This window comes from Podospora pseudoanserina, chromosome 3 (assembly GCF_035222485.1).
Source record: "Podospora pseudoanserina strain CBS 124.78 chromosome 3, whole genome shotgun sequence".
Lineage (NCBI taxonomy): Eukaryota > Fungi > Ascomycota > Sordariomycetes > Sordariales > Podosporaceae > Podospora > Podospora pseudoanserina.
This window is the reverse complement of record NC_085922.1, coordinates 930,079-954,202: the sequence shown is the minus strand read 5'-3', so window position 1 is coordinate 954,202 and position 24,124 is coordinate 930,079. Positions and strand designations below refer to the sequence as shown.

Here is a 24,124-nt window from a genome sequence, read left to right as displayed (position 1 = left end):
GTGAGCGACACATCGTGAGCTTGGTGCTCACAAGGACATAGTCAACAGCCAGACCCATCGTGACAGCCCTCAGTCCCTTAACTGAAGGTGCCCCTGGTCTTTCCACCGAGCAATTAATCAACAGCTCCGATCATCATCTTTGGCATTGTCATTGCCATCGGACCATATTGGCCTGACCAGACCCTCGATGTCACAATGACCCCTGCACACGTCTTATCGCACCACATAGCTGCCTAGTGGGCGGGGGTGAGAAGGCAAGAACATGTTGGCAAGGAAAGAACCTACCCTCTAACCCTGACAGAGAATGATGTCTTCCGCCCCGATGACACGTATCGATGGTCAGACAACAGAGCAAGGTGGGCTGCCAGTGCTTTTTTGCGTCGGCAGATAAGAAGGAAAGTGGGACCTTCTAGCTGGGCATAGGTCTTCAACTCCAGTGGTGCAGGAGCCTGAAGCTCGAGAAGCAAGTTCCCTCTCCTCTGAGCAGCTGGACTCTCTCAAATATGTTTCTTCCTCTCCTCCTCTCTTCCATCCATAATCCGGTCACTTTCAACCTCCCATCAGCCAATCAGCAACCTCTCGTATGTCTAGATGGCTTACACTCCTCGCTCCTCGAGGTACTGTACCATGGCGCCATCTCGGGGTTAGTTTTGTTCCTCTCTCCGGCTTCCTAGCCAATCGCCACGATGGCGGGTTCCGTCTATCCATATAGAAACCAACAGCAGCAGCAGGTCCAACAGCATTAACATCGATAGGACGCGCAGGTTCCTGCCCATCTTGGCCCGGGGGACAGACCCCGGGGTCGCCAGTGGCCTGTCGGCTGTTAACAGCCCAAGGGGGATGCTCGCGTGCTCAAGGCAGTAGGTTCTGCCCCTCCCGCAACCCAACCTCACCCAGTTCTCTCTGACAACCATTGGCAGATCTCCTGTTGCGTCGTCCAATTTCAAGCTCATTTCCATCGAGATCCTTCACACGAATGAGGCTTCATGGCAGTTGGTGTATTCATCATATTTGGCTGGAGCGGCTGGCTTGTTTTGATTGCTGGGGTTCCCAGGTAGATTATCTACGTTCTGTTGTATTTTCATGGTGATGGAATCCATGCTAATAGCTGTAATGTTGTAGATGTCCTCCAAGCTTTCTTCTGAGAGACCGGTCCTCTGACGGGATGCCGGATATGACGAGCCACCGATGCCAGTCCCCACATACCATCATGGCGTGCTTTGACAACATCCATTGCAATATCGGAATCTAGACATGGACGATTTCCACTTCCGTTCTTGAACCTGGGCACTCGCCGCTTTAACCAGAGCAGAAATGGAGAAGCCCTGAGTAGGGATGAGCAAAGCCCTGAGTAGGGTGAGCAAGCTCTGAGTAGGGTGAGCAAGCTCTGAGTAAGGATGAACAAAGCCTTGAGTAGGGTGAGCAAGCTCTGAGTATAGTGAGCAAAGCCCTGGGTACGGTGAGTAAAGCTCTGAGCACGGTAAGCAATGGTTGAATCCACCTGAGACTAGGCTATACTGGAGGTAGACTATAGCAGAGCTATTCTGAAGTATATATCTATTTTATAGTAATTGATATTAGCACTGTAGGGGGCTTTTGGTGGAAAGTGCTAGAAAATAACCTTGGCTATATTAATAATTATTCTGCTGAAAATAAGTAAAAAAAATAATAATAGAGAACTAATATTTATGTTAAAGTTAGATATAATTTATGAAGTATAGTATCTATATTAAAAATAGTCTTTAAGTCAGTCTAAATTCAGTACGTTATTTTGCTTTAAATATTGTTTCTATATCTATGATTATTGAAAATATAAGTTAATATATTGAATATTATCTTTCTAGTAGGTTTATTTAGCTTTAAAAGTTATTTTTGTAGTATAGCTATCTGGTTTAATAGATATTATTATCAGTGTCTTCTATCTTCATAGAGTTAAAAATAGCTTTCATATATAAATTATGTAGTTTACCGTTAGGATTGAACTATAAAATGTTAATCTTTAGTAAAGCTAAAACTAGCTTTTTTTATAGATAGTAATAATCTATTTTTGTTAAAGCTAGAAATAACTTCTATATTTTAATATAAATAAGATAAAGAATTACTGCCTTATTAGAACTATAAATATATTTAAAATACAGCTTTTGTTTGTAGATTTTACAGTGTATCTGAGCCCTGTATATTACAGGGCCTCAGAGGCAAAACGATGGCTTGAATTAGCAGTGTTTAGGGACTGCGGTTACCTAAGCGGAAGCTCGGCCTCCGGAAGCAATCCGAGGTCCCGGAAGGCCGAGCGCTAAGGCCGGTGCCTTGCAGTGGTCAAACGGTAGCGGTAACGTGGCCTGTAACGTGGCCCCTAACTTTATATTTGGTTAGCGTATATAGCAGGCGTTCGGACCTGGGAAACGCGCGTTCAGGCCCGGGAGCGGAGTCACTCTCGGGGAGCGAGTAAAGGGCCGATAGCCTATAAAGACCTCTGCCTCACACTCTATCCACTGTGGTATTTTTTAGTCTATAAGGTTTAATTAATATACTGGTTCACTACACTCATTAGTGCCTCATAAGCCTATGTTACAGTGATTTTCTCCTATATATTACAGGGCGCTGTCCCTGTAATCCTCCCTCCTTTAGTGCCACAGCAACTGTCGAATGCTGCAGTTAAAGTCTTCTTTGCTCTTAGTGTACTGCGCCGATAGCTATTTGAGCCTATATTTACAGGCCTCAATAGCACCTATTTCAATATTATTCGACCGGATTTAAGCGCTACTATTAATAAAATAATATTATTACGCTCTATATATGTGACGGACCTCTATCCAGAACCTCTGAAAGGGATACTGGTTGAAGGCACTTCTGAACAATCTTGGTTCGGTACAGCTAAACAGTGTACAACAATGGCTTGTCTCTATCACAATAGTCTGGATACCAACGATTGTGACTTGTATTGCATACTGCGGAACTGTCTATCTACGCCAGCCAGTTCCTCCGTATATATAGACCTTGGAACCCTGAGATGCTCGTCCTGCTACGGCCTCGATCACTCCTAGCACATTGCATCCCGCAATATGCTCGTCGTGCTATGCCTCTGATCACCCTTAGCACCTTGCATCCTGCAGACTGCTCGTGAGCCTTGGCATCATAGCACTTTTGTCCATGCCTGATTGGCCGTCCCCTGACTTCCTTAATGATTGGCTGGACGCCCCGCGTCCCACATGTGGCGTAGCCTGCTGTTGGTTTAACTGTGACAATATACCTCTATATTTCTCTTACTTCTTTTAGCTACTCGATATTCGCTACTTTAGGCCGCTAAAATAAGTATACAGTTGCTAAATCGAGGAATTAATACGCGTATATATCAACCACGGAAAATAAAGTTAAGTTCCTCTATGCTTTCCGTGAGGCTTTCTTCGCTTTTATAACGGAGAAAAATAAATACGGTAGTTTTGCGGGTACTATCTTTATACTGTATAGTTTAAAAAAAGTATTTCTTAAGCTAAATATAAAGCTTTATACGCTAATACCCCAGATTTTACGGCCCGGTACTTTATAACGTTAGGTATTCTAGATTTTATAAAACCCCTAAAAGCTAACTTACAGTTAATGCTTATTAAAAGTCGTATTATTAACCATTAAAATAAATTCCGACTTTAATATTAACTGTAGTAGACTTACTTACTAAGGTTATAATAGCTATAATATACTAAGTAACTCTTTTTCATGTAAAAAACGCTTTACTCTGTAAGGTTAACGAGGCTTTAATTAAGCGCTAGAGAGCTAAAAGAATACGTATGTAGCTTGGAGGATTATTTACTATATAAGATATATAGGATCTGCTAAATTAGAAGGCCGTGGGTAGGGAGGTTGTAGGAAAAATATAGCCTGATAGCGGTAGTGTAGAGAGGCCTGATACGAAAGTTCAGTACTATAGTGTGTGCGGCCAGCCTTGCCATAATGCATGTACGTGCCAGGAGGCTGTAGAATCATCTGATTTATTAATTTCCGATAACATTATCATGGTTTCTTAGTATTGTGGCTGTATAATTGAGGGTAGTTATTGTAGGGTAACGGAGAGTGCGCGACTCGCTTGTCTATGCCACTCGCTTATCACGCACGTTATACACATATATATATATATATATTAAGACCTGAGCAGCAACGTGAGTTACTAGGTGGGATGATTAACCATCTTCATATCTTCCGTTTTCCCCCCTCATCCACTTTCATTCACCCATTCTGTGTTGAGTACGGTGTCAAGCAGTGGCTGCTAGCCCGGATCGGAGATCTCCCGCTGACATGAGTAAATGGTAGTATTAAATAAGACATATTGTTGGGCTGCTGACCTAGGAAAGTCACTGGCTGCGAAAATGAGGCCACAAATTGGCCAGAAAATGGTAAACAAATTAGTATTACAGTGGTTAGTTGTTGGTTGAAAGGAAAACTGTAAGAAAATCCAGCCCCAAGAGCAAACCGGTGTGGGTCTGGGAAAACCCAGGCCCTTCAGTGTCCCACAATTACACACCTCTGCGGGGAAGCTGTCCGCGTCTCACAAACCCATCACCGAACTTGTCAGGTATCCAGATGTCCACCCGGTGGTGGACGTGGTGGTCTCGTCCCAAGCTTTATCGTCGTACTGGTCCTTTGGGTTTTGTGTCCCTGCCTCGACTTGGACGTTCAAGGGCCCCGTCACGCTGCTTTCCTTGGCGGTGGAAGTCGTTCTGGCCTCCGTGGTAGACTGCTGGCAGGAGGAGTTCTGGCTGGTTTCGTGCCTGTCCATCTTGTCAAGTAGTTGATACGTGGGAGCCGTCGTTGGCTGTACTGCACCTTAAATAACTGACGATCCCTTCGGTTGTTCGCCATGCCGTGGTTGATGACAACTGGTTTGAGAAGTAAAGGAAAATGAAGAATGAAAGAAAAGAAGGCAGGAAATTATCTGGCTTGGCCTGGCATCAGGGTGATTTATTCACTTGCTGCTGGAGAACAAGCACCACCGGGTACCGCATTCTTCAAGTAGTGATCGGGTTGCTCTTGGTATATATGTGTGGGACGCTGAAGGGCCTGGGTTTTCCCAGACCCACACTGGTTTGCTCTTGGGGCTGGATTTTCTTACTGTTTTCTTTTTAACAAACAACCAACTACTGTAATACTAATTTGTTTACCATTTTCTGGCCAATTTTGGCCTCATTTTCGCAGCCAGTGACTTTCCTAGGTCACCAGCCCAACAGTAATCCCCTACCAGCAACCGGTCCATTCACATCTGGCCATCGTTCTGGCATTGCTAACATGAGAGATTTCTAGAATTCTAGATTTCTATAGTTCCTGTACATGCTCAGTCCCCGTCATATCTCAAGAAGATACGCGAGATGGCGGAGATGGAGCGCGCTGCTGAAAAGGTGATGGTAGAGCGTATGCTCAAGAGGAGTGTGTGGTGTCGAATCAAGGATAGGTTTGAACTACATACTCTCTCAACTGCATTTTCCTGAACTAGCAGAGCTACAAACTGCGCCTGCCTTCCATACCTTAAACAAGATTTGAAAAACAAGAAGGAGCGGACGAGGTACAGCCAGCAGCCTGGACGTGGGGCGCCCTAAGAAGGTTCGACGTCATAAAATCTCTGCACCCCAGAAATTTTACCTCTCACTCATCATCTTCTCACCCAATACTAAACCGCCGGAATATCCTTCCGTCTCGAAACGATTCTTACATCCATTCTTGGATCCATCCTTACAGCGATTGCTACACCCATTTTGGACCTATTTTTACATCCACCTTTGGATCCATTTTTGGAGCCATTTTATTTCCATCTCGTCAGCTCCAACCTTGACATCATCAGGGGCAGAGGATCGAGCAAACTAAGCGAAGAGGCCACTGGCATGAGGGAGGAAGCCATAAAGACAACCAAGACTAAAATTTCACGCCGAGCGGTATTCAGAGGTTTGTTCTTCCGTCTACTGTCTACTTCCAGCCTCGTGTGCTTGAGCTTTCAAGAGCTCAGTTGGGTAGAGATTCAGTTGATATTAAAGCTAACAGCCCAACCCTCGCCTCTAGTCTCCAAGAGAGTGTTACATCACCGCTGCTTGTTCAAGTTTCAACCACGACGAACGGAGAAGATCCAGGCCCGGAGTAAGAAGGCGGCCAATCGAGTCAAGGGCGCTTTAGTTACGTGTGGAGAGATAAACATCAGAGAGGATGAAGTTTGGGGGGTCGTCTCTGGGGTGGAGGAGCTGAATCTTGTTCAAGGTGGGAGGTGAAGGGATGGAGGAATCATTTCAACACTTGAGAGGAGGTGTGAAAGGGTGGAATTCAGGGAGGAGTAGGCCGGGGTGGACCAGACAAGTACCACGTCGAGATGACGGATTGCATTGCGTTGTTATTGATGTCTTTTGTTCTTTATATATCAATCCATAACTTGTTTTGCATTCATGCTGCCTAGATAGCTCAGGTGCCTTTTGCCTGCTCGGTGCGTTTTCTTTGACCTTCTGTATAGCTCTGTCTGCCTTCCGATAACCTTGAATTTCCCTTAAATGGGTGTCCCAAACAAAGACCAGGTCACGAAGTACCTGGTGATCTTGGAATCGACCGGATGATGGTCCATCTGGAGCAACGGAGCAAGTGAACCAACCGATATCGGCATGGCAGACGGAACGCATCAACGAGGACTACACAAGACCTGCAGGCGAGGGTCGATGGCAAAAGAAAGCATAAGCAGCGGTATCACACTGCTTCTGCTGTTGTTCCAGACCACGATAGTAAGCACCTAGACTCGCTCACCTTGTTTACCAGCTCCCAAGGTGCCAGCCTACCGAGAGGCAGGTCGGGATCCTTGGGCTTAAATAGACGCAAGAATTAATTGTATGAGGTAGGCTCGGCGCAACGAGAGCTCGAAGAATATCAATAAAGAGATTTTGAAACGAAGGAAGGCTCGGGAGGCCGAGGCTCAGGCGCGCAAGCCGACGGTAGAGATTCAAGATCAAGGGAATGAATAGCTAATCATGGGAAACATGGAGTTAGATGGAGAGTCCCGAGGGAAGAATGGACGGGCTCGGAATGGTCGGTGGTGGCATGGGCTTTTGTGAGACCTGACCGTCTTTCCCCATAGCTCATACATCTGGAAGTGCAAAATCGGTATAGGTGACCGCCACTGCGATGGATACCTATTGGCCGGCAGGGTCATGACAATACAATGGCGGGCATTTTTGATCATTGGGCCACCGCCTTGATCTGGTGAAAATGTATCCCTGCATCCAGCTCTCTTCACAACTCCAACCCTCTCAGAGTCATTCAAAAGAAACCATGGACCTTCATGAGCGCCAGCAGAACGTCGACCACAATGCACAGAGCCAGAGCGAAGCAGTCACCACTATTTCACTGACCCATCGTATTGCCAAGCCGTCTCTGAACACCCACTTAAAGTCGTTGTTGTGCCCCACCGCGCAGCATGTTCTAGCTAGGAATGGTAAGAAAGCACCCTCAGATATGCACCTACAGTTAGAAAAAACAGCGAATAGTTGTTCCAGTTGCACGTGCCGAGAATGGGGGGTACCTGAATTCGCCTGATGCGTCGAAGGAAGAGTTTGAAGCAGTGGGAAGATGCGGACTAGTGGGTACTAGGGATTTGAACGATGGGTGGCGCTTTGTCGGTGTTTGTGGCTCGCCAGGGGAGTTCACCAGTTGTTCGCCGGAGTAGGCAGCCCGCGGGTGATGATGTTGATGTTAGGGCATTTTTGGAAGACGTCTCTCTATAGACTTTCAACGGCGCAGATAAATGGGCAAACGAGTCATCCCATTCTTTGGGTTTTGCACAGAGGGATGTAGGTTGCTGCCCATCATCAGCTGCATCAAACTTTGAACAGCCGACCTAGTATTCTCACATTCCCCTTGACTCCCAACGCGACCTCGCCTTTCCCCTACATCGCCTTTCTTCCACTCAACCAGCTTCATCACATCTGGCCTGAAACGCAGCCTCAACCCACTTTTCATTGCCTACCGCATCTGTCCGACAAAGCGTTGAGTTTGCGACCCCAATGGAACCTTTTCACTCGCAGCAAGTCGGCGAAAGGCAGCGAAAAAATGAAGCGCAAGTCGCGAGTATGATGGCGTTCGACGACAGTCTCTCCGCAATAGATCTGGACGGCGATCCAAAACACTTGCGAGAACCAGGCCAGCACCCCAATGTACTGTCAGAGGATGAAGAGGCCGCGCTCGATACAGGCTCCGAGCGCGTCTGTCGGTTTCCGACCCTCCCCTCAACCGAAAGTTCCGTGTCGCAGTCCCAAGGCTTCCCATCGACAGCCATGCCATCCCCTGCCCGCCAAAAGCCGTGGAAACCTCACCACAGAAGGCAGCGCAAGCTGACCCATCGAGCCGCCATGAGCAATGCGACTCCCGGCAATGGTATTCACCTCCATTATCTTGTTAATTTTGTGATTACTACTAACCTCTTGTCGTATAGCCTTGCCCAGTAGTACCCTGCTCTCTAGCATCTCCCTGCCCAACTTCCCCACACGTTGGAACCATGAGAGAAGCGGGGAGAATGCCGGCGAAGCTTGCCCTTTAGCTTCTGCTGGTAGTGAAACGTCAGCCGGCAACGAGGCCGAGATTAAGAGACAAAAGCACACTCGCTGCGTCGCGGCGTGGAAGGAGCTTCAGGCCGAGATGAAAAGACGGAGGCAGGCACGCCGCACTGGCAACGATCTTGCTGCTGCTGTTGAGCAGATGCAGCTTTAGGTTGTGTTGCTTCTGGTCAACCTTGTGACCGATGTGGAATGCCAAGATGCAGCCGCACCATGGTCCACTAACAAGGCTGATGGACTGGATCCACATATGACGGCATCCGCCCGGTGACAGCATCCCTCAATCATTGCCCGGCGAGCTCTTGCCCCATGGCTTGTTGTTGACATTCATGTCGCCTGCTATGGAAACTGCTCTTGGAACACTTTTCTCTCCTCCACTTTGTCCGTCTCCTCGCACCCGCAACCAACAGCCTTTCCATGGTATTCTCTCGTGCTTGATTTTGCATGTAAATTACACCCTTTGCCGTTATCCACCAGCTACTTGAATCATAACTTTCGATATCGATTGATCGCCTTCCCAAAGGACCTCGGACAGACACCTTTCAAAGAGGTCACGCGCGCCAGGCGGAGAAATATCTTCGAGATGACACTCACGGCTATTGGGAGTGCTCTGTTGATGCATGGTGATTTTGCTTCAGCTGCAGCCGAAAATATGAAGAACAGCTGGCTGTATCGCATCCCAGACGAGCTGCTTATAATGATCGTCGAGTGTCTCGACGGCGATCCGGTCACCCGCCTCATTCTTGGCCAAGTCTCGAAGAGCCTTAGACGAATTGTTTATTCAAACATTCCGTTCTCTACGTACCAGATTCTTCTTGGGCGCAGTTAGAATGAGCGGCTCCAAGGTCACCTCATGGAAGCTTATTGGCACCTGACACGCCACTCAGACAGAGATTGGTAAGTCGTCTGCAAAATTTGTTTTAACACAGATATGGATTGGCGGCTAACGAGGACGGGTAGGGACCGACTTAGGTACCTTCTGCGCATAGATCGACTCTGTAGAGACTGTATCCAACACAGCGACCTGGTGCTTGCTTCCACTGGCTACCCAGGCACCAGCAGGCCGGACCCCTCGCCGCGTGTGGACGTCTTGCCCGTCTCGACACCCAGAATCAATACCCCCAGTGCGCCCCTCGAGGTCATCCAAACTACAAACAAGACCTGGAATAGATGCAAGTTCGCCTGCCCCAATGAATCAAATCGCTTGCATTGCTCAGGCTGTGCCACACAGCATTCGGTTCGAGCCTTCTCCAAGGCACAGGCAGAGAAGAGCGACGGAAGCCGTATCTGTATCGGTCGGGAAGGAGTCCTCCGGCTATGCGAGCACCAGCATATCAAGTGGCCCGACATTGAAGCCCACTTTCTTCGACAGCATAATCCGGACAATTGCAGTCAACTAGTCCCAATAACATGTCAACTGATGTGCGAGCACGAGAGACGTAGCACAGGCAACAAACATGCACCGAGATACGGTTTTAGGCCACGTCTCACGGTCTCGGGGAACTCGAACATGCAATATGATATCGATTGGTCTTGGACCACCCACCACACTCTGACACTTGATACAAACGGTCAGTTGGATAGGAATGAGGTCCGAGCGATGTTCGAAGTCGACTAGTGCCCCCTCTCACAATGAAGCAACCGTCGACGTTGTGTTTCCCCTGATTTCTAATCTAGAATTTATTGCGGAGCATTGCCAAAAATGGGGCCGACGTAAAGACGCATTGCAAGGCTTTCCGATGCCCAGGCAACTAGAGGAGAACAAGCAGCGGGATGGTGTCGAGACAGTATGGGAGCGGATGGATGAATGGACCTTCGTTTGGGCGGCTTGCGGTTGCTTGGTCGGTTCCCCAACCGAGGGCCGCACTTCTCTCTCATTAACTGTCGGTCGACCCCAGCATTTGTCCTTGCTTTGAGTTTCTTTCCTGTTCCCCTGTTCCTGGATTTCTGGGACCCTGACATTCGTCTGTGGTGTCATCGCCCCGTTATTTGGACGGCGCTGCGTCGAGGTGATGCTTTTAGGGAACACAAGATTGAGTTAGTAAAGCCGTTGAATGGTATGCACCTGCTGTGACTCCCAACGAACATGTATACGCACCAATCGAAAAGACAGCGAGCGTAGCCACCATTCGACCGAAGCAGGACATAATCAAGACAAAGCGTCGGCCAACTCTGTCGGCCACATGTCCCCAGATAAGGGCAGTCGCGATGGGAGGCAGGGAATCGAGGGGGTAGAGCCACCCACCCAAGAATATTACCTGTTCTTGAACGGGTTGAATCTTCCACTCCAGTTTGGGAATCGGCTGCAGACTGCCTCCGCCCGGCCCGCAATTCTCTCCGTATCCTGCACCCGTTGAAGAAGGTACAAATAAAAGTTGACTCGACAGAGTCAAGCTCCATACACAAGCACTTTCTGCCCGCTTCTCAACCCCATGTCGGTTGAGAGGCCGTCTTGACATTACTGGCAATTTACCACACCTTTGAACGGTTGCCCTGAGCCAACTGTCAGTCAACACCCGGAACGGTTGCCCTCAGCGGAACCGTTGAAGATAGCTAAACCGTTTAAGAATCCAGGACCCTGATTGGCCAGTTGAGCCAGGGCTGCAGGGGGTGCCCTTGGTTGAAGTCTTCGTCAGGCCGGAATGGAAGGAGTAAGGGCATTCCCATACACCCAGGCAGGTGCCAGAGGCTCAGGAACCACGGCTCAGGACCCACGGCTCACAGTCTGTTCAAAACCATGGTTTCCAGGGCCTTGCAAGGCAAGCCGTCTTCAACCTTCAACATCACCAAGATCAACTGCACCCACCCACGCCCACCACATCCATAGCAACGCACCCAGGTAAGCCAGTCCCTCGCGTGCAGCCCTGCCAGTGCTGACTAGTCAATTGACAGGGCTCCCATTGGCCACTGCCCACCAGCCTATTGATCGATCGACGCGCGCGCGGCCGGCAATTGGCAATTGGTGATGGATGTGGTGATGCGCAGTGTGGTGGTGGTCTTGGTGGTTGATGGTGGTTATGGTAGAAGAGCCTGGATCCCTGTCATCTTCGATCATACTAGGCCTAATATGGAAGTGCTAGTCCTAAAATGGGATGTGAAACCCCTGTTCGTGCAAGGAACCCCCCTCCAATTGCCAGCTCACCGGCCAATCAGAGATCTGGGTTTCGAGGGCTCTCGGTTTAAACGGTTTAGCCATGGTCAACGGTTTAGCTAGCGTCAACTGTGATAAAAAGAACTCATAGACCCAACGATGTCTTGGATTTTGAAATTAATATGCCCTATCATTGCACGTTATTGTTAGTTTAGCCGGCAAGAGTATGCTTCTCAGTGCCCTTGGCTATCGTATAGTAAAATCCAGATATCAAAGGGACTCGCCCACGACGCCCAGTGACTTCCATAGGAGCCACGAGTCAGTCCCACGTTCTACTCTACCGCTTTTGCCACAACGCTTTTTGCGATATCTTGGAGTACTTATAGTAAACATCCAGAGCCTGATACTGATAGACATTGTCTATTCTATGCTGGGGCTTAGCGGTTTAATCCAGTCTTGAGTCGATAATACCGCGCCTTCATGGTTGCCGTTTGGAACCGTGGGACCCCAGCGCGTCGCCTTGTTTACTGATCCGTGTTACAGACATCTGGAAGGCTGCGTACCAAAAGACACACTCTGAGATTTACGCGACAGTCGAGACCATAATTTCGAACTTCCAGTCATTATAATCAAGATCCCTTTAGACATATACTCAAGCACAATCGCAGAAAAGGAGAGTAATGAACCGTACATAAGACCAATTAGCAAGTAAATATGGTCTGGCACTGGGGTAGCGGCGACGAAGAATGGATGGCGAGCGTGACAGTGGGGAGCTTTCAGTTCCAAACAAAAGAGAAACGCGGTGGCCCTAGCCTGCTAGTTGCTAGGTAAGCAATGTCAACAACACTAGGTGGAAAGGTGGACCCCGAAGGTAGGTAGTTTGAGCCGGAATGGAGCCGTGGATATTCACTCGAAAGCAATGGCCCATGTGTGGCCCATCTTCCTGGGTAGGTACCATTGTTTACCTGCCGAGATGCTCCGTGGCTGTCGCTGTGGAGGATAAATTGTCGCGTTTTTTCCCCACCCCACTAGTGTTCTCCCAGTCCAGTTCCCACAACCACCATCGCCGAGCTTTATTTTCACATCTCCCTCCATGCAATCAACTTCAGTCAACCGCGCAAGTACTTCTAGTCCGACATCCAACTCTCATCGGATCCGAAATCACGCCGACCTTCGATGGCTTGACTCTCCCCATCATGCCCCATTACAAGGAGTGGTTGTCCAGCATGACAGCTCAGGAGATGACTAACTCTGGGGCCTGGGCTCCGAATCTGATCCGTGGTGGTAAGTGTTGCAGAAGCGAGATGCCTACCCACACCATCCACTTCACCGACCGCTTTTCCAGCAGTAACTGAGGTGTGCGCACGCTAATCTCCCTCTTTCATCACATTCAGTCGACCCCCCTCGCGGACAGTACCGGCGTCTGATCAGCCTGACCAGACACGCCGGTAGGTTGCACGCCATCCAACGCTCCCGCTCGCACGCGCGTTGCTAACCAGCTATTCACGATATCTAGACAACTACCTCCTGATGTTACAAGCTCGATCAAGGTCGTCCATTTAAGGGAATCGTGCTGGAACTGGCCTACCATACAGTGAATCGCGCGTTCTATGAGGAACAGCGTTTGAGTACGAAGAGAGCCCTTCGCGATGTCTGTGTCACCGTCCGGCATTTGTATCATACCAACAGTCGAGACGAGATCCAGCTTCACTTCTACGGCGCTTGCCTGATTGTCATTATCAGTAAACCAGAATTACGTGGGGGAAGTTGTGATGCGTGCGCTGACTCATTTTAGTGATTTATGATGAATACGGATGGACCCCCGGTGATTTCTTTTCGGACTTGAGAAAGGCGCTCGATATCCTGTCTTCCTCAATGTAATGAAGGCGTTCATACCGAAACAGTGGCTAGCGAACTCAAGGGGTCTTGGGAGGACAGGCATGCAGGAAACGAGGGAGAACACCTAGGTACCTTAGGCCTCAAGTAGCTAGTTTGGGGTGTCAGTAATTCATGCATCACAAGGGACTGCATGAGGTACACGATTCCTTTTTGAGATATTTACTTGCCCACTACCGCTTAGCTTAGCTGCCAGGCCTTACAAGACATTTGATATACCGGGAATCCATTTATATATACTCGATTCGCCAGTAAAGGACAGTGTGCCTGTCTAGGTAGGAGTGCTTGGGCGGCGAGATGTCTGTGACACTGTCATGCCCTCCCTAGCCGAAAGTAAATTCTCGACCCTCCATATTGTGTTGCACGCTTTCTCTTCCCAACACCACCGCCAACAATTAGCAACAACATTCCGAATTCTGCCTCCTGATTTATTCCAGCAAGGACACTTCCCAAGGCACACCCAAAAGCAACGCTTCAAGTATGAACATCAACCAAGGCAACCAAGTCGCCATGCGGCAAACCGGTCAAGATATCACAAAGGATACTTTAGAGCTCGCTACGGCTGTAACTGATCAAATGCTCCGGGATGAACAAAGACTTAGCCTCAAGCGAGCTCTCAAAGATATCATGTCCCCCTCTTATCACCTGATCAGCGACACCGAGCAAGAGCTGGACCCGATCAAGAGCGGCTTTTATGGGCCATGTATCGTGGCGATGCCCCGTAAGTTACCTACTGGAAAAAGACAACTAAAAGGTCGCCGGACGAATTGTTCACAGTGGAAGCGAGTCATCTTCCTCACACACGACGAGTGTAGGTCCCGGGTGCTCCCCCTGTACACCCTCTTGCGCGCGCTGCTAATCAGGCATCTACCTAGACTCGTTCCTTGAACTTCAAAACAATCCTAGCCTCGAGTTCGACTGGAGCTTTTTCTCGACGGTTTTCGAGCTGGCCACTCATATCATCGAGCGAACCTTTCAAGAGGAGCAGCCGCTGAACATCAAGCGTGCTCTGAAGGGTGCTGTTGTCTTCGCCGCGTGCATCGTTTCAGATTCGGACGTCCATCATTAAGAAAACATTTTGGGTTTGCGCTCCTCTTGTCTTGCTGAGTGAGTAAGCGAAGATGATCAGGTGTTAAGTATTATCATGCTGACTAGAGCTGTAGAGAAATTTTACGAAAACGGCCGTACGTTGGGCGAAGTCGAGGAAGAAGTGCGGGGGGTCGTGGAGGGCATGGGGCTTTGGTGATCAATAATATCACGGTGCGGTCTGGGCCAGCAGCAAAAGTTGGGGATACCGAAGGGGAACTTCTGGTTAAGAGTAAAGACAATAAGGCGTATAACTCCAATCTGCTAGTCGAAAATGTGATTTAACTTTGTGTTTCGGTGATGATTCAGGGATCGATCTCGAGGTTTCTTCCTGTGCTGCTTCAAGTTCTCCTCGAGATTCGTTATCAGCTTCAGATTCTGGAATGCAAAGAGCTTGTTTGGAGAAGAGGGAAGGTATCTAAGCAGTGGAAAATGGACTTTTGCACCTTACAGATAATAGATCCCTGGAATTACGGAGAAGAACCGACATCAGTCTTTACTCCAACATGTATGGGAGGTTCAATTCCATCTCAATAAGCATCGCCGGTGTGTTGAACGGGGACTGGGAGCAGACAGTGATGGTGTCTTGGGCCCAGTCAATCCTCTACTCAATAGCGAATTCCTCCCGTGAATTCCACAATGAACCCTCCACCTCGACTAGTTCTCCATCCACGATCCCATGAACGTAACATTCCCCCAAATACGTCCACTTCCTTGGCCCAGCATCACGAAGCGCATAGGGGACTTGGCCAAGCTCTAGCAAACAAATACTGTCCCCCACATCCAACCCTGGCGGTCCTAGACTAATGTATCCATTCACCGTGACATAGAACCGCCTATTAAACTGTTCAATGAGCCGTAGTTGACGAAAGGCTCTCCGGCAGTTCGATGTCACCCTCGCTAAAAACTCTTCGAGCCCCTCTTTCGTCTCGAGTGCGACCAAATCCTCCCAGTCTTGGCTGTCCATTTGTCTTGGTCCATCAGGGGTGTTTTGCTTCAGATCCACCAGGACTGTTCTCCAGAAGGCCTGAGAAAGTGGCTCGCTGGTGTGGTATCTCTGGTCTGGTTGGGTTCTCATCATCTTGCGCCACTTCTCCAATGTAGGACGGAATGTTGCCTGCCACTCATCAGGTTTGTACTTCGTGCCTAGAGCTTCCCAACCAGGATCGCGAGGCCCGACGTGTTGAACCTTGTCGAAGACCATGCCACTGACCTTCAAGATCAGGTCGTCGTTGTCTGTCAAAATCCGAGCCTGTGGGTTACGAAGCAGAGAAGGGATGCCGTAGAGGCCGGAGCAAAACGTCAACTTGGAGAGCGAAGCGAGGTGATCGCTCCCGCTCCTGGAGTGTAATTCCCAGATCAGGAACCCATGAAGGAAGATTCGTGTTTTTGTTCTCTGGCAGTTCTGATATGAATCCAAGTGCGTCTAGATTTCCTTCCTCTTGAAGTGTGGCTCGGAAGCCGGCGCGATACACTTTCTCTTTGGACCAGGAATATTCCGGGACAAGGTCGGTCTTTTCCCTATAAGGCCCAACAATCCAATCACCTTGTCTGTCGGGTCCGTTGCCATCCGATTCCATGGCGCTTCCAAGGCCGAGAGCAGGCTTACTCTTCCCGTCTTTGCCACACAGTCTCGCAGGTCAGTAATACGCCAGGCAGCGCGGAGCGAGACACGCCTGGTCATGCGGTGCTCTAGAAAGCAGTTGATGTTAATAGCGAAGTAGATGAAGAATGAAAACGTGTAAAAGCACTCGATAGGAAAGAATGTGTCGCCGACATAGCAAAAAACCTCTTTCCCCAGGACGCTCCCCTGTAAGGTCCACATTCTTTTCCACCAAGGCCTGTAGAGAAGTAACACGGCTTGATTCAGAATTGAGACTGTACTTGGCTGTTCCAGTAGTGGCAGGATAGGGCGGTAGTGGTCGTCAAAGTCTTGTCGACTCTTGATCTTCGGGAGGGACTGCGTCGAGTAGGTATGGGGGAGACGATCGTGAAAAGTCTACATCACATCGATGCCTCTGTGGGAATATCTGCTGCTTTCTCCAAGCCAGACTCTAACCCGATTCGCTTTGGAAAAGATGTCACCCACCTGGCGAACCCGGCAGTTCCGTTCTTTCTCGTCGTCTTGGTTGACGCAAATGGCCTCGACCGAGAGGAGCTGCTTTTCTGTAGAGTGATGCATGACAGCGAGTGTGTCACAGGCTTGGCTGTGATTTAGGATACATACATTGGGTGTGGGTTGATGTACGGCTTCCGTGGAACTGCTAGCAGATCAGTTCACGTTCCATCTTTTGGTGGTGTAGCGGTCTGCAGAGCCGTACAGACCTGCTACAGAGTGCCGTGTAGAGGCTTCGTTTGATCCAGTACCTTGTACTATCGAGGATGATGGATTTTACATTGCTAATATTTCCCCAGGTGTAGGAGAGGGCGTCATAGTCAAGTTGGGTAGTGGTGCAGGAGCGTTGAAGCGTGCAGTGAAGGGTTCCATTGAGGTCGACTGACGGCTCTATCGAGAGCACCCGAAACCACCCTGATGACGGAAGCTGGCGATACTGATATTCGGTGGTCATGAATGAGATGAGACGCATTGAGGCATGAGTGTGATGAAATGGTGGTAGATTCCCCCGGGATTGGAAATTTGTGACCGCCGCACACACACACACACACACACGTGGTCTGTTGGGAGCCGGGAACCAATCAAGTCGTTCTTCCGGCCGTTCGGACGATTCATGGGTCACATGGACTACAGTACCTTATCTATTCAAGAAGGAAAGGTGGGTTATCAAACATTCTACATTACCATCTGGTCTGAGATCTTTTGAGACTTCAACTCGGCTTTGCCTTCTTCAAGGGGGTACAGGCTCCACACAATATCGGTCGTCCTTCACAAACTCAGATAGCATGCCTTTGAGCCTCTCCAGCAGCTTTTCGCTTTGAATCCGATGCCCTTCTTCCACCTGCAACATGCTGCATTGGATGAGGTATAGCATGTCATGAACGAATTTGGATGCGAATGGATGTTGATGTAACTCCTGGATCATCTGTAGCCTGGTTTAGTACGGTATTATCACAACTGGGAAAATGGGCTACACTTACTTCACTGATAACAGGTTTGAGAGTAATCACTGTGAGCCCTTGCCGCCGTTCAATCTTGTAGAATCTTTTGGGGTCAGGTGCAGATGGGTCATCGTCAATTCGTCGATTGGCGAACCAAAGAAGATAGGCTGAGCCACCGAGTAACCATGTAATAAACTCTAGGTAGACGCATCCCAAAGACCAGATATCGATTTTGACTTGATTTTGTGGTTGGTGTGAGGCTTGTGGAGAAACACGAGCTCCAGGCCCTGGTTTAGTGAATCGTTTGTGAAGCCCGTAATTGGAAACAGAAAGCTTTCCTAACGGCACGTCTGAAGTGCTGAGTTCTCTGTCGGGAAGCCAGAGAATCTTTGCCGGCACAATCCTGCCATCGTCTGGATTTGAATTCTCCTCTTCGTCAGTCTCCAACGTATAGGCAGAGTAGTCCTGGCGATTGTGCAACAGTGACAGGACACTGGCGAGCCCCACACATTGCTCCAAAACCCAAACTACAGTCTTGCTGAACACGGGGTCGGGGTTGATCTCATTCCAATATGTCGCTACATTTGCTTCCACCCAGGGTAGAATGACGTTATACCGTGAGCGATGACTGAAACTGACGAGGGGCAGAATGAGATGGTCATTTTGTGGTTGGTCTGCCAGGTCTTCGCTACTGCCCGAGAAAAGCTTCTTTATAAAGAAGAGATTGTTCTGTATTGATAGCATAAAATTAGCATGGCTCTTTCTGCCAGAGTGGGGTTTACTCACATGAGTTGGGAAATCGTGTTGGGCAGGGTGAATCTTCACCAGTGATACATCTTGGGAATGGTTGCTGCGGCCTTCCGAGACTCGCACAGTATCATTGGTAGAGATCTTGAGAAAAGGTAAGATCTGTTCATCTGACAGCACATAGTGTTTTACGATTCCGGGTGTGGTGCTCATGCGAAAGACTGGTGACAGAAAGGATTGCTGTACGCGCATAAACAATTTGAGATAGAATACCGCCCAGGGCTGTGTGAATTTTAGCTCAGTAGCCGGCTGCGAGACTGTTTTCATCGTTGGGAGACTGGTACCAGAACGATCGAGGATGGTGAGAGGAAGATCATGATCAGAAATGCCTGCCGCGATGAAATCAGCGAGTGTGGAAACCTTCTCCAAGAGCACCAAAATAGCAAAAATCTTTAACCGGGGGGTTTGAGGACCGAAGATCTCTGAGAGATATGTCTGCTGTTGTTCGTCGCTCAGTTGGCTGGGCCAGCCTTGCTGCAGTTGGTCTTGCACTGCTGACTCATTGATGATCGATCGAATCACCTGATCTGGGATAAACTCCCTGACTCCCCACTCCTGGTCTGTTTCTACCATCGCTTGCATGAGGTTATCTGAAACAGTTGTGTCCTTCATTCTCGGCAGCAGGTCAGGGTTTGGTCGTAAGGCTTCCTCCTGCCGGGTGGAGGCTGAAGGGAGCTGCGAGGACTCGGTAAATATCCGGACGTCGGCGTCAAAGCAAGTCCCAATTTGAGCGAAGATGTCCATCATAGGAATTACGTAACCCATCTTATAGGAACCTATCCCAACAAGGTGACCATAGATCTGCTTAGTCTCCTGATCGATGATCAAAGAACCAGAGTCGCCGTTCATGATGTCTAAAGCTGAATTAGCAACGTGTGGGAATGATGTTCTAGAACGCCCATTCATCCTACCAGTTCCTGGAGTCAATAACACCGTCCACACTCTGGAAAGAGTCCCGCCGGGCCCAGATTGGATTCTTGCTGTCCTTTCCAACAGCTCACCTGAAAGAACGCCCTGAAACGCCGATAACACATGCACGGGCACGCAGTGATATCTCGGGGCATCTGCGAGATTCTCAAGGGCTATGAGGTGTGTATCATTGCCGGTGGGATGGTATAGATTTCGGCGTGGATGTAAGGGATAACTCACCGGCATCGTTAGTGACCAGTCCAAAAATGGTTCACTTGCCGAAAGTTGCTGTGGAGGTGGGATCTGTTTCCAGTGACACGAGGTGTCCGGGCCTCCTGAACTGACCCCAAATGTCTCTGGCCCTTTGTTCCGAATGCCTTCTTCCTCATATTGGTCCGTAGACTGAATTCCAGGATCAATCCACATTGCTCCTGTGTCATATTCATCATCATCCTCGAGATCACTTGACCCAGCGCCGTCATCCAACATATCATCCACATCTTTGTCATGACTAGAGCTGGACCCAAAAATATGTGCCACTGTCGTAACGCCCAATAGATCACCGACTTGCACCATCAATCCCAATGTGGCGGCTCTATGTGGAGAGTAAACGGGCTCTCCACACCAAGTGGCGATGTGGGTAAAATTTGTTTCTATAGAACCCTCTAGAGCGGTTTTCGTCATGGGAGCCTCAGGAAAATATATGAGGCCAAACGGTGGTTCGGGGACCTTACATCCACTGTTGCGAAGACCGAAAAGACGAGCAAGAAGGGATTGTGGCGTGGTGTTCCGGTCGTCGATGAGACGATTGACATTGCGTTTCCGAAAGAGCTTTTCAAGGCCTTCTATGTGTTTGTTGTGACAATAGACTATCATGTACGGCTTGGCAGTCTGTGGTGAAGTTCCCACCATACCATGATCATACTTTATGCTAGCGCATCTCGCAGCATGCTTCAAAGCGGGATCTGATGAATTCTTCACAGCGGCTCCCATCTCACTTGCTATGAAGTCACACCGCTTCTGGTATTCGTCCTTGGTCCAACATCCGACTGGCATGCCTGGGTCCTGCTCTCCGTTGTTCCTCCACTCAACGACGGCTCTGGGGTATATGAAAAGGGGTGGATCGCGTTTAACTGGTATTTTGTGTGCTACTGCCCATGGATCGTTGGTGGTGTCGATAGTTGGACAATAACTCTGTGTCGTGCCAGGTGCTGTCCCATCGGTGACTGGCGTATCTTGTGTAGTGGTTGGACCTTTGTTTTGGGGCGCTGAAACGGGCGGTGGCAGTATGGCTGTGGCGTCCAAACCATTTGATTTCAGGCGTTGAAGATTGTCACGAACATTATCGCCGTTGGTTGCGGTCATGATAAAGGAAACGAGAAGACGGTGGGAGTTGGGTGGTGGTTTGGGTGATAACCCGCTCATGTCGTTGCAAGAGCCAACTAGGTAGGGCATGGAGGTATCCAGAGTGAAAAGTTGGACAGATGAGCCGACATACCCACCCTAGAATGGGAGAAAAATGGGGCCCCAACAGTTGGGAGGAACAGGGAAGGAGCAAAGGAGGCAAACTTGGGGCAGATTATGTCTTTGCGGGGCGCAATCCCAAGAGACATGCACGATGAACGCCACCTAAAATTCCCTCACATCTTTCAACCAATCAGAAGAGTTACAGCGACATGGCTTGCGGCGAAGAAGGTGATCATGCAACCGCATGCAGGCCCTGAGCGCCACAGAGATCAACCCATCTTTTGCCCGGCTTCTATACGTTCCGTGCCAGATGACTCTGTGAGTCCAAATCTCGATAATGGCCTGGGGCGGGTGGGCATGACTGTTTAAGTTTCGTCCTCCCCCAGATCACCAATGTGCCGCGGTCACGGGGAATAGATTTCTTTGTAATATCTCTATGATTGACCAGAATCTTGGAAAACAGCCTCCCCTTTTAATCCCTGCGAAACATGGCGACATCAACATTGAATGGTGATATAGCGACGCTATCGTCCGACTATAAGAAGGCAATCGCGGAAGCCTTTCTTGGAAATTCCAAAGATCTTGATGCCTATTTCCGTCTGTATGAAAGACGATTCAAGAACGATCAAAGGAGCGGTGCAACAACGCAGCCGTCTCAACAGCCGCCATGCTGCGTTCTTCATGAAGACATCATCAAAGCAGCCGCTATACTCAAACAAAAATCGCACCTCACTTTGGGCGCAATCAGGGAGAAACTCAAGACCGAGGTATCGCCACGGTACTCCATTGACCAGCTCAACTTTCTGTTGGAGTTCACGATGCAAGCTATGCTCATGATCGACGCAGTAGCCCCTGATACCAAGCCATACAAGGTTGGAAGACATCAGTTTACTTTGTGGTCAGAAGGCGAGAGCCTTTTGGACTTTGTCACCCGATGTTTCCCTCAGGTCTCTGCGGAAAGGAGAGACTTGGTTGGACAGGTGGTCGCGGATAAAAGATCGCTTAAAGCGTGGAAGCTGAAAAAGCGGCTACACATCACATTCGAAGCCACCGACAATCTGGCAAACCACCTTCTTTTTGACAGTCACAAACGAATCATTTATGTATTCCACCACGCCGGATACCTGAAGGCCCATTTGAATCTGTGGCAACAGTCTGGAGCCGACGCACGGAACGTGGGAATTACGAGAGCAATAAGTGAAAGGTATCTACCAAAAGAGTTCTTCCGACATTTGAGCATCCTCATCAATGCTGTGGCAAAACGGGGGAACCATCCCCTTGATGAATCTGGAAATCTCGGACTAACAGGCATATTAGGGGAACGTTGAGCCCACGACTACTAGCCGAAACGCTCCACTCGTTACAGTCAATTCTCTTTCATTATGGCGATACAAAGTCCAACGAAATACTGCAGAAACTGGTCAACGAAGAAGGCTTCGACCCATCTTGCGAAGAAGCCAATGGCTATCTGCCATTTAGAGAAGATGCTGTAGAAGATGGTCTGAAGGACTTCATGTACACATATTGGGGTGATCGACTTGCAATCATACATGCCTTCACACTTGATCGACCTCCCCGGGGAAGGATCGGTAAACTGGTGAAGCGACATACGACGGATAGGAACCTGTTCATTATCGCTGTGATGGCATTGCTTGTCTCGGCAGCTGTAGGGATAATTCAGACAGCCATTGCCTGGATGGCATGGAAAGACCAGACAAATATATGATCAGCAGGGTCGTCAGAGGCCCAGGTTCCGGATTGACAAGTAGTGCAGTAATCCAAATGGATTGTACACGCAAACACCTGAGTGTGTTTACAACTGCCATGTGCACTCCCTGTCTGTGTTTAATAAGTGTTGATGCCGTTATGGATAATTCAGTGTAAGAGAGGGATTGGCTACTAATTACCGCCCGCTATAGAACCAAGCCCCAGTAATGGAAACCAAGGATATCACAATCGTGACTACGGTCGAGGACATAGACATGGGTGACGAGATCCAGTTCAAGGAGGACGACCCGGATGGCTGGGGTTCCGGCCCCTGGCTGAGGAAAATCACATGCCATGCCTGCTGCATAACGGCCATTCTCGACGAAGCCAAAACGGAATGTGAGGCCTCATTGGTGGCTGTAAACGCATGGGGCGCATGGAATTGGTACCATTGGGATATCCTTGAAGATGTGTCGGAGGATCTTTCGCTGGTCAGAAAGCAGATTATTACACAACATGGGACCCTGAATTCCCGATGGGTACAACCATTGGCTCACGGCAACGGTTGATATATGGGGGGGATCCCAGCAATGAAGCTCTTAGAACTGTCCATGATGCACTATACAGGTAAATTGTATGCGGATCTCAGACGAATGGATTCTAAAAACCCGAGCGTTCTGCCCAATGGCCGAAATCAGTAACGGGACTCAATGCCATCAGACTGACGATATGATTTGATTAGACGCTTCAAGACATATTCACGCCGACATAGGCTTTCTTATCCACGTCATTCAAACTCTCTATGGATTACCTTTTATTTTCTGTCGGCGCTTGTATGCTTCAAGTTTATTGGAAGACTGAGAGGTGTGAATGTAGAAGATAGGGAGAGAAATCTTTCTTAGTTTTTGGCAGTATGTCTTCCGAAATCCGCATTGGATTTCCCTGGAAATAACAGTCTGGATGTTCTTCCAGATCAGCAATCTTCCATGTCCCACCAGACGCCAAGTAGGGCCCCGCGATCACTTCCTCCGGCATGTTTTGGTCCCTTGAGGTATCGTTGGACGCCTCCACCTAACGAATGCTCCACGCCGAAATTGCGCCAGTATTTGTTAAGAGTGATGACTATAGCGGTGAGGTATCCGGTGGCTCCCCAACGTTAATCGGAAAGACTTGTAAAGCCGGCTCCGGCAAACTCGGTGGACTAAGACCAGGAGCGTCACTTGATGGGCCGGCTGTTATTGTAGCAGCTGTGCTGCTGCTGGAGGTAGATGCTGGGAAGGTTTCGTGGATGGTAGTTGTTGAGGATTGATCGGGTGGGGGAATGGTACTTGTTGAGGGCATCACCGACGCAATGGATGTGTCCTGCGCTGATCTTGAAGCCAGGACACCCGCAGCGACACCGCCTACAGACCCTGCGAGAAGCAACAAAGCTATGACGACAAGCAATATGCGGTGCCGTCGCCACCATGGGGTTTGAGAAGTGTTGGGGCTCTGAGGTGGTAATCGATTGTCGCGATCGAGCGAGCTGCACACCTCA

General features: G+C 49.1%; 3 protein-coding genes across 3 annotated transcripts; all 3 read left to right on the top strand.

The window, feature by feature from the left end:
* The first annotated feature begins 5,618 nt into the window (after positions 1 to 5,618).
* On the top strand, positions 5,619 to 6,341 carry QC764_302760 (uncharacterized protein). The gene is made up of 2 exons (XM_062945389.1): positions 5,619 to 5,928; positions 6,043 to 6,341. The coding sequence occupies exons 1-2, from the start codon at positions 5,868 to 5,870 to the stop codon at positions 6,243 to 6,245; spliced, it is 264 nt and encodes an 87-aa protein (XP_062801357.1). The 5' UTR covers positions 5,619 to 5,867; the 3' UTR covers positions 6,246 to 6,341.
* A 3,079-nt stretch (positions 6,342 to 9,420) lies between these two features.
* On the top strand, positions 9,421 to 10,185 carry QC764_302750 (uncharacterized protein; the record flags this gene model as incomplete). The annotated part of the gene is made up of 2 exons (XM_062945388.1): positions 9,421 to 9,464; positions 9,528 to 10,185. The coding sequence occupies 2 exons, from the start codon at positions 9,421 to 9,423 to the stop codon at positions 10,183 to 10,185; spliced, it is 702 nt and encodes a 233-aa protein (XP_062801356.1).
* An 11,183-nt stretch (positions 10,186 to 21,368) lies between these two features.
* Positions 21,369 to 22,606, top strand: QC764_0049480 (uncharacterized protein; the record flags this gene model as incomplete). The annotated part of the gene is given in 3 exon segments (XM_062940390.1): positions 21,369 to 22,084; positions 22,201 to 22,358; positions 22,374 to 22,606. 3 exon segments carry the CDS (start codon positions 21,369 to 21,371, stop codon positions 22,604 to 22,606), a joined length of 1,107 nt encoding a protein of 368 aa, XP_062801355.1.
* Positions 22,607 to 24,124: the final 1,518 nt, after the last annotated feature.

Coding starts and splice junctions, on each gene's coding strand:
- QC764_302760 (XM_062945389.1), top strand. CDS start 5,868: ATGAGGGAGGAAGCCATAAAGACAACCAAGACTAAAATTTCACGCCGA. Junction 5,929..6,042: donor ACGCCGAGCGGTATTCAGAG/GTTTGTTCTTCC, acceptor CCTCGCCTCTAG/TCTCCAAGAGAGTGTTACAT.